The sequence below is a fragment of the Orbicella faveolata genome, unplaced genomic scaffold (genome assembly GCF_042242905.1).
Source record: "Orbicella faveolata isolate gen_17 unplaced genomic scaffold, um_ofav_v1 contig_48, whole genome shotgun sequence".
Lineage (NCBI taxonomy): Eukaryota > Metazoa > Cnidaria > Anthozoa > Scleractinia > Merulinidae > Orbicella > Orbicella faveolata.
This window is the reverse complement of record NW_028301578.1, coordinates 10,695,266-10,705,564: the sequence shown is the minus strand read 5'-3', so window position 1 is coordinate 10,705,564 and position 10,299 is coordinate 10,695,266. Positions and strand designations below refer to the sequence as shown.

Below are 10,299 nucleotides of genomic sequence, written 5' to 3'. Positions count from 1 at the left end.
GACATTTGAGACGTAAAAACAACATCCGCTGACAAAAAGAAACACGCTGGCTAAATTCATTTACAAAATGTTCGTCTGCAGTAAATGGGTGTTTAATTTTTAGTGGAATTTTAGGGAATCTTGCGGGAAATTGGTTAAACCGAACATGAGTGAGTATTAGAGTTATTAATTTGTTTTTGTGCCAGTGGTATGCACGGAAGGCATGATTTCGAACCCTTCCAAAACATAGCGTTTACGAATTTGTTGTATAGGATGATAGAATTTTCAAATACCCTCGCAAAAAATATTTGGAAAAAACCGGACTTCACTCAATTATCACTTCTCCTTCGTTGGTTAAAAAGAGGAAGGAAAACATACTGGAAGATTTATTTAATATGGATGTTTAACTTTTTATTTTAGCTTCGAACCTCACTCGCTCTCGGGGAAGCACTTTGAAAATTTCCGCTTTCGTCTGGATCGCCCTGGTGTGCATTAATGTCGGTGAGTATGGTGATTTAGAAAAGACTGTTCTTTTAGGCCAAAGCTGTGACACAAGCTTTGCTAGGGACACTAAGAAGGAATGGGAAATTACGCTGGTATGGTAAATTAATTCTTGACAGGTTTCGAAACCTTTTTTAGTTTCGAGGCAAAATAATACAATCGATATATGGCACGTTCCAGCTGTTTAATTAACTCCACCATACCGAACATAGAGTATATTGAGATCGAAAGAAATAATTTTCTCTTTCCCACTATTATTGCCTTCAGACTGTGAAAGCGAAGAGACCCAGACACGATTTTTTAAAGCTTCATGTAAACACATTTAACAACACTTCCTAAATTATCTTCAGTTACATAAGAACAAATAATTTCAGCGGATCTACGGAACGTTAAATATCGACGCAGTTATAGCAAAACTTTCACACATCCACTTAAAATTATAAAGAAGACAAAAAACCAACTCTTAAATGCTTGTCATCTTTACTAGAATTACATCCTCGCTCCCATGGTCCTCTAATTCTTCGAAAGCCACTTGTCAACCTTGGCCGTCTGGGCCTTGGCACGAGTAAAAGGTAGCCTTGGAGACGCATAATTTTATCGGCTAGATTCTTGAATAAGGATATATTCACTAATTCAATTATGGTTTCCTTCCCGAAAAGATACTCTGTTAGCGTCAGTGAAAGGCAAAAATCTTGGTTCCAGAATCTAGTTGAGAGTCTCCTTCTTGTCGTGCCCAGGTCCCGACTGCCAAGGTGGATCACTGTTGTCCTAAGGTGTATAAAAATTAGGCCATTTTTTTTTTTTTTTTTTTTACACATTTTTAAGTCTAAAGCTGCTGCTATTACGGAAAATGCAATCCTGAATTCTTTCTTTACATATGTATTTTTCAGTTGTGACTAAAGATTGCGACAATCGACCAGATGGAGACAAAGTCTTTCAGAAATCGCGTTGTACCGGTAATGTGGTTGCAGTACATTCCGTTTGGACTGAGATACAATGTTTGGATAATTGTCTTCGTCATCCTCGCTGTGACAAATATATTTTCAATGGACCAGAAAACCAGACCTGTGAGTTATTGAATACTGTTGACATTGCTGGAGTCGTAAATTTGCCACAGACGGCTGGCGAATGCGCACCAAGTAATATAACAGTAAGTGTCTTACAAAAGCTAGCTGTAAACCATAGAGACTTTTATTGCCACGTTTACCGCAAACGACTAGGGGTCACCTGACCAGAACCAGACTTCTTGTTTGAGGTTTTCGAATCACGTTTTCAGCCTGGAGAGGTAGGTTTTCACGTAAGCCATTTACCTCAGGTTTTATTGCTTTGAATTTTATTTTATGCCACGTACAAACGCTGAAATCGAATAAAGTAACTCTTTTTCCACAAATTGGTTAAAATTTAAGTAAATAAACAATTACCTAGCCTTTTGTCGTTGTTTGTGGAAAGGCACTGATTCTAAGTGGTAATCCAATATGGCGGCGGCTTAAGTCAATGTGTGTTTTATGATGCTTTATTTTTTAAGAAAGCTACGCATGCTAGAAAACATACTCTTTTTTTAAAATGTTTTTTCTTTTTTCTTGACGTAACTTTGACAATTTCCAATGCATTGACAAAATGACTTCTATTCCGGCTCCAGTTTAAGGTAAAGGTAAAGTCTGCATGCGAGCCAAGTGGCCCATCAGGCCGGAGCTTATCCCGGTTTCTACTCCCCCCTGGACGGGATGCTAGTCCATCGCAGGGTTACCCCCAGCCGGTACCCATTTATACACCTGGGTGGAGAAAGGCACTGTGAGAGTTAAGTGTCTTGCCAAATAACACAACACAATGTCCCTGGCCAGGGCTCGAATCCGGACCGCTCGATCCGGAGACAAGCGTACTAACCATGAGGGCACCGCGCCTCCAGTTTACTGCAATCTAAATCGACTAACGTACGAACGGTGAACGGCAAACATCTAATGTCAAATCAAACCGAAGTTAGACGCTTGCAGTAAACGTGGAATTAAAGGTCTCTAGTGTTTGTTAAATCCGCGAAAATCTCAGCTACATCCCTCGTCGCATCCTAACGTAATGATGTCTCCCAGATAACTAGGCGTTTTATTTGAATAATAGGTTTTTATTAACTTTAGGTGGCCCGATAGGCATAAGAAATGACGACGTTGGGCAAAAATGCAATTTTTTTTTTTTTTAAATATAAGATTTAAAGCCTTTTAACACTTGTAAAAAGCATTTTAAAACGATCTTGCTGAATTTGCCACTAGATGACTGTGATATTCAAGGAAAGTACACAGTGATATAAAGTTTTTTACGTAGCAACGGTCATAGCGACGGCTGTTTACAGTCAGAAATTAAAGTGACCACAAATGTAGATCAGTTTCAACAAATCTGAACGATGCTTTGTAGAAAAGCTGTTACGACATGCACAACTGAACTCGATAATTGTAACTACTTGTGAAAAGCGTTGCCTGAATTACCATCACAGGCTCATTCATTTCCCTTATATTATGGTAACTTTTCACAAAATACAACAACCATTACACTCCCCATTTAACACGCCAGCAAGTGGGTGGGAAGGGGGGGGGGGCGTTTGCAGGCTGCATATCGGGGGAGTGTAATGCTTGTTGTACTTTGCGAAAAGTTACCGCAAAAGGAGGAAATATGACTTATATAAGGGAAATAAATGAGCCTGTGACGGTGATTCAGGCAACGCTTTTTACTTTCTGGTTGCTTACTTTTAAGGTGAAGGTATTGCAAATCACATTTTGGTTACCTCTTTCAAAACCAAAGCTATAAAATGTATCCAGCAGCACTATCCTTTACATTGAATTCTCATCTCTGATAGTACAGTCTATCGAAATCCACGTTACGTAATAAATTCTTTTTTTCCATTGACGACGGATGTTGCTTGAATTTCAGGTTGTGCGACGATTTCTTCTAGGAACTAAACGTTGCGATGGAGCTAAGAAAAATAACAAAGCTAAAACGGAGGATACATAAAAGAAAGATCAATAGATGACGCCCTGCAAATGAGAAGCATTCACCAAGGATACGTCGTCTGTAAATTATAACTATATTTGTACGTAGACCAAAAGATCGACTTACAAAGGAAATAGCACACTTTATGTTATGTGTACCACACGTATTAAAGTTAGTTTTGATTTTTCTGTAGGTAAATAATTTTGCTTTGTACTCAATAGACCATTTTACAGTTGTCTGTTCAGTGAAATGGCCTTTGAATTGCAGCGAGACTGGAGGTGACCTTGTTTTGATAAAGAACTCATGACTGTTTTTGTTGTGTAAATCAAGTTCTTATATTAACTAGTTTGTATTTACACGAGAAAAGCAGAGAGGTCTGTATCAAAGCCAGGTCACACTCAGCCTCCGATGCATTCATGGTCAAGTAACTAAGCACAAAACTGTAAAATGGCCTATAACCGGACAGAACGCCTTTATTTTAGCTTTAAGTGCTTACAGCTTGACTTTCAGTTTGGACTCTATCATGTCGTTGTCCCGTTAAGCTTTCCACGTAGTATCAAGCATGCCTCTGCCATTATTACCTGTGACTCAAAAAGTAACATTAGCCGACACTTTTGATTTAATAAATTAAGATGCCTAAGTCATGTGTCATACTACCATAATTTAAACCAAGACAAGAACTTTTTGAATACTTGAGAAATGCAGAAAACATCATGTGGAACGTAGGCGAGTGGTTTCTACAGACTAATGCACGTGGGCTGGTTCTGACTTATGCTCTTAATCTGAGTAATTTATGCTGGACTTTGTCAACTTTACAAATATGAGTACATTGTTTCATGTTTTTCTTCGTATTCCTTTAGAAGGTAATTACCTTGAGTGTTGTAACATAGTATAGACAGTGTGAAAAATCCTTGTTAAGCGAAACAATAAGAATAATAATATACAAGAAGATCTGTTAGATCTTATAACCGCGCTTTTAAAATTTAACTGTTTCCTTAGCACCACAGTCGCAACGCAGTGCTCATTCCAAAGTAATCCTTGATGATTCATTGATTACTGTAGACACCACATTACTTGATCAACACAAACTCTATTATTGCACCATCAGTCGTACTCGTAGCCATTGTGAAATCTCCGATGACGTAATGTTCTTAATCTGGAACTTTCTTCGGGATATGTATGGACATGAACGATACGAACGCAACAATAATAACACTATTAAAAGTCATGATTAAATTTAATTGTTTTTTCAATGAGTAAAGGGCTAGCAAAGTAGTCACACGAGTCACATAATTGAAGAATTACGTTATTCACGGCTATCTTTAGTACGGTGGTTATTTCCCTACCAATGACGTAATGCTTACATGTTCTGACATGTTCTTTGCTTAGCTTGCAAATATTTAATTTTCCTTCTGATCTATGAGCTCGCTGCGATGAAACAGCGAAAGAATTTACTTCATTTGCGTAAAACCACAAGAAATACTCGCAAAATTGCAAATAAATTGATGACCGTCGCTTCTGCCGAAATAAACTTGCAAAGTAAACACGACCTTAATTCGTCACGTAGCGAAAGTGAAAGCTGCAACGTCAGCGCATTCCATGGCTGACGTAACGCCTTTTTTTAGCGTATTTATTATTTCCCTTCGAATCCAACGCTTCGATAAAACCAAAAGAAAATATATTTTAACCAAAGTAAAGAAAACAATATCCGTAACACTGCCCTTGTATTAATGTTTCAACAGCTTTTGGCGAGTAAACATCGCAGGTTGCGTCATTCAAAATTTGGCCGAGTGGAAGTTTGGGTCTGGTCACCGACAAAACTGAAAAAAAAAAAAAAATAAATAAACCACGGGTAAACCATGAACCGCGCTCGGCCCATGGCCGCGCGGTTAATAATAAAACAAACATATTGTAAATTGAGTGAGTGGGGAAGGCAGGACTGCATCAACTCTCCTCCGCAATTTCCACTGACACATTTCGTTCCAAAGCGCCAACGCTGCTTCAAAACATATGAAAACTGTAACATATTCATGTCCTAAGCTTTTGTCCTTTTCCTAGAAAACTATTAACACTTTTTCCTTGAATCTTTTCGAAGATCATTTACTGAAAAGAAAAAGAATGGCAAAAAGGAGGCAATGGAAGCCGAATAACTATCTGGTAGTTAGCCATGAATGTTATTTAACTGTTGCATAAATAACCACTAAAGTTTGCATATGTAAAACGTCATCTTCCTCGTGACTGGAGTCTGAGTATTGGATAATAACCTAGAAATAGTCCTAGAAAACAAAATTTAAGTAAACTTCCTTTTTTGATCACTTTATGAAACCTGCTGCACTATGAGGAAAAGCTTACTAATTTTCCAAAATGGCTTCGAACGGAGAACTGAAAACAGGAGACCTGAACTTCATCTTCAAGGCTCTGGCACAGAGAGGAAAGGAGGGTAAACTACATAAGGAATATAACGAGAATTATACAAGCGTTTTTCTACAACTGCTGTCGTTTCAATTGAACAAAACTGGAAATCGCGTCATTCTACAGGCTTACGGAAGCGCGGCCGAAGATTTAAAGTGCCATGAGCGCCATGATCTTGGAGATATGGACATTATGATCTTCCCGAATTCAGATAACTTGACGATTCATGAGGAACTGCTTGAATATTCCCTAGAGAATCCACTGCACGTGAGAATCAAAGGCTGTGATCATCCCGTGTTACAGTGCTGCCTCGTAGAAGACTCTGGGTATGTTGCCACTTCGGCCTTAAAGAACTTTCATCCTGCTATTTTTGGTTCTGAAGCACCTTGCATAGTCGACATTACAAACCGTGTATTTGAGACATTTTTGCGAGAAGAGTTTTCACCGATTGTTACGGGCGGACTAAGCAACCACTACGGGAGTCCTGCTATAACCCTTAATTTGTCTCGAGCTTTAGCCATTACCGGCGAGCAGCGAAAAATCATGCAAAACCAAGCCTTAAATTTCCCTTTTAGTCTAGGTGCAGCTGATGTAGAGTGGATGATTTCGATGATGTGCAGGTTTAAAGGAATTGACTATACTAGACAGCACGCCGAGCTCGTGAAATACATGATGTGCGAAAGGGATCCAATATCACATTTCCAGAAGCTTTCCGTTACTCCTCATGAGAATCTTGATAGCGATGAAAAAACCGGAAGAAGGCGTAGAAGCATCGGAAGTCAATTACGAAATGAAACTGAACATTGTGTCACAATAGAAACAAATGACGAACACCGAGACAGAGATTTGCGAAACAGTTCGTTAGCGTCCGTACCCTCCAATGACGGGCCATATGTGATAGCCACAAAACACTGTGCAAGTTGTGATGGATATCAGAGCCCTCTTGAACTACAATCCACGTCTAGTCGGTTCACAGCGGTCAGCCCGTCGTTGGAATTTTCTTTACCGTCATTACCTAAACCCAGGGCTAGCGTTGTGACAGAAAGCGAAGGCACGGAAAAACACAGTGAAGAAGAAGTAGAAAAGAATGGTAAACAGAGTGATTTGGATGAAAATCAGTCAAAGGTAGCCCGACTGTCCTTGACACAAGAAAAGGAAGTCAATTCCAAAGCTCTACCTGGCAGTTCAGACTGTGCTAAGGAGGAAAATGCACAGAGAGAGCGTGAAAGGCGAACACGTCGTAAACGATGGGTTGATTACCTCTTGGGAAGGGAAGTGGAAACCAAAAGAACTGCAATACTGGATAATGAAAGTTGTTGCCAGTCCTCGCCTAAAGAACAAAATGGAAGCGAGGGTTTGGAAGGTAGCAACCTCGGTAAAGGGATAAAGAACGGAGACTTTCGCGACAAAAATGCGCCAAACGGAGAAGAACATCAAATGACAAAGAAAAGAGAGGAGAACTCTACAGATCTAGCACACAACCGTGATAGTCAAGAAGACAACGAGAGCCGAGAACGTGAACGACGAATACAACATAACCTCCTTAAACACATGTTTGGAACTGCGAAAGGAGGTCAAACACAGAAAGCTAAAGTTAAGGATACTGAGCGAGTTGAAAGCGGAATTGATTTCATCCCTGCCTTAAGATCCTGTGAATGGCCGAAGGTTGCAAGAGAGTGGATCAAACGAGAACGTCGATGGCCTTCCCCTGACATTGTCAAGAAGGTTATTCAGGAAGGCTACCACTTGGTAGTGAAGTCCCCAAAGAAAAATGGCAGTCCAGATTGCGACTTCAGAATATCCTTTTCTCATGCGGAATACCTGCTAAGCCAAGAGCTGAACGACATCCAGCGTGAGTGTTACCGTTGTTTGAAAAAATATCATCGTGCTTATCTGTGCACACAGCCGAAGAGTTTGGTGTCATTTCATCTAAAGAACATTTTTCTGCAAACGATAGAGGAAACCGGTGCCGAGATGTGGACCGAACGCAACAGGGCCGAATGCATGATTAAACTCCTCGGGAACCTTTCGGAAGCTCTTAAAAGGAAAGACCTACGACATTTCTTTGTGAAGTCCTACAATTTGCTTGGCGTAGATTACGTCGAAAACCCCGAGGTTCTCGAATCACTGGCTGGAAAAGTTGTGGAGATCATGGAAGATCCAAAGCGATTTACAACGCAGTTGATTCAGAGCCGAGAAGAAACAAAACAACATGAAAGGCCGGAAGTACATATTTCACTAGAAAACTTTCCGAGAGGCGAGCCAACTGCATTCGCAAAAACCGTCAAATGCGATTATCAGATGCAACCTAAAGAACTCTCATCCAAAAGCATCCATGATACCAAGCACAACAAGAAAGAAGAGGCAACAGTTTCTTTGCCACCAAATACAGTGATCCAAAGAAGACGCTCAGTCCTTGAGTACCAATACCATGACCTAAAAGATCTTTACCTTGATGTCATTAAGGAATTGCTCCATACGGCTTTTGACGACGTTGATTGCAGACTTGAAGCTATGGACCCTCTCGAGAGGTCTTTAGTGCACAATCTTCGAGAGCTCGTGAGGAGTGAAGGCTTCCCATTGGAGGAGCTCCCTGGTGTGTTAGAGTCTTCCTGGCAAAAAATGGGCTACCTCAGGGTAAGGCTCAGCAGTGAACCAGACATGAGACGACGTATCCTTGTGGCAATTCAGGGCCAAATTGAGATGTTGAAGTACATATTAGAGCAAGACGACATCGCTGTGAGGAACGAGGAAGCTGTTGAAGCTGTGCGCAACAGAATACTTGATCCTCCTGCTGAAAATGCCTTTGACCTGAGCCACATAATACCATCTGATATCGCGATACAGTTTGCACAAAGCGCTTTGTTCGAGTTTTTTGTGCCGAGGCCAGTGGAGCCAAATCTGGATGACGACATTCCATTAGATTGACTTAACTTAAAAGCTTTTATCAGTTCAGATGAAAACTACACGTAGTTGACATTTTTGTTGTTACTATTTTCCTTTGTGACGATGTAGAATACTTTTTCATGTATCTGCCAGTGTGTTCTCACGACTATAAAAAATTAAAGTAGCTCTGTTAATTGTTTTATAAAGTCATAATGTACCAACACGAAGCTAAAACTATAAAAACGTTCCCTCGAGCGTTAATAAGGAAGGGATAAATACAAACACAGTTATATCAAAACTTATTGGGCATCAGTAATGTTAACGATCTTATAACAGTTTGTATTAGCATACTAACTGCTTCTGTCAAGGAATTAAATCTATATTGTCGAGAGATTAATCTCTTGATATTGAAACATGACATGTAGGATAAGTATATGAAACAGGTCAATTACGATATATTAAAATTCTAACTTGGCTCCGAGGCTTAAGGGAATCAAAAAAAATAAATTTAAAATATTTTGCTTGATTCCCCTAGGCGTCAGAGCCAAGTTAGAATTTTAATATATTGAAATTACCCTACGGTGCCGTAAGAGTATTTTTGTAAATATTGATAAGCGTGTAATTGTTTCATGTGTATGTGCGGTGGGAGGCAGCGTGGCCGAGTGGCGTATGGCAGGAGGCAGCTTCGCCGAGTGGTCAGCGCGTCGGACTCGCAACTCAGCGGTCCCGGGTTCGAGTCCCGCTCTGACCACTACTTAGATTAGTCCCACGGTAGCCCCGAGTTCAAATCGTCGGCAACGCTTGTAAAGAGCCAACTGGTTTGCCTCCGGCCAGTTTGGATTCTTAACAATGTTATGTTCAATTTGAATCACTAGCCTTTGTGCTACAAACACTGCCGAGGGTAAATAAATAATTATGATAACGTAATTATCATAAACAATAATCTACATCGGTAACTATCAGACTGTTGGCCTTTTTTATGTAGTTTAAAGAGTCGAGAGGTCAAATCATCAAAGCTAATTTTTTTCAATATTTGAGTCTGGTCGATAGGGCTCGGTTCGGACTTTTTTTTTTAAGAATCACACCGGATTCGCGTCATGCGAAGTTAAGTTCAGCTAATAACGTCCTCTTCCAAACAGAGAAAGTAAATTTAAGTGCAAAACGGGATAAATCACATTAAAAAATGCTACTTTTTCAACTTGTCGCATTATTGTTGCATTGCAAGTCGAAAATCGTTATTGCGCTTATTGTTAGCTGTGTTGCAAGTTGCGGCAACATGTCGTGCGATGCAGAACTGAAGAGTTTAACTCTGCGACACCTGTTGCCGTAACTCGCAATACAGTTGAAAATACACGCAATGACGCTTTTCAACTTGCAGTGCAACAATAATGCTCAACAAATTGAAAGAAAATGATGCCCTATCACTTGGCCTTTAAGAACGGGTGACATTCCAAAATCCTTCAGTTGGTAGTTATTATTTTGCATTGAAAACTTACCTGTCCCCCCCGCCCCTCCAGAGCCTCGCTTGGGCGAAATTTTCTCAAA

General features: G+C 40.1%; 2 protein-coding genes across 2 annotated transcripts; both read left to right on the top strand.

Moving 5' to 3' along the window:
- On the top strand, window positions 1-4,697 carry LOC110063389 (uncharacterized). The gene is made up of 4 exons (XM_020770363.2): window positions 1-149; window positions 400-480; window positions 1,371-1,630; window positions 3,397-4,697. Exons 1-4 carry the CDS (start codon window positions 146-148, stop codon window positions 3,475-3,477), a joined length of 426 nt encoding a protein of 141 aa, XP_020626022.2. The 5' UTR covers window positions 1-145; the 3' UTR covers window positions 3,478-4,697.
- A 1,079-nt stretch (window positions 4,698-5,776) lies between these two features.
- LOC110063385 (uncharacterized) lies at window positions 5,777-9,268 on the top strand. The gene has a single exon (XM_020770360.2). The coding sequence runs from the start codon at window positions 5,821-5,823 to the stop codon at window positions 8,794-8,796; it is 2,976 nt and encodes a 991-aa protein (XP_020626019.2). The 5' UTR covers window positions 5,777-5,820; the 3' UTR covers window positions 8,797-9,268.
- The last annotated feature ends 1,031 nt before the right edge of the window (window positions 9,269-10,299 follow it).

Excerpts from the sequence above, each read along its gene's own strand:
- LOC110063385 (XM_020770360.2), top strand. The coding sequence starts at position 5,821 with ATGGCTTCGAACGGAGAACTGAAAACAGGAGACCTGAACTTCATCTTC.
- LOC110063389 (XM_020770363.2), top strand. Across the intron at positions 481-1,370 it reads CCTGGTGTGCATTAATGTCG|TTGTGACTAAAGATTGCGAC; the intron begins GTGAGTATGGTG and ends TGTATTTTTCAG. Across the intron at positions 1,631-3,396 it reads GCGCACCAAGTAATATAACA|GTTGTGCGACGATTTCTTCT; the intron begins GTAAGTGTCTTA and ends CTTGAATTTCAG.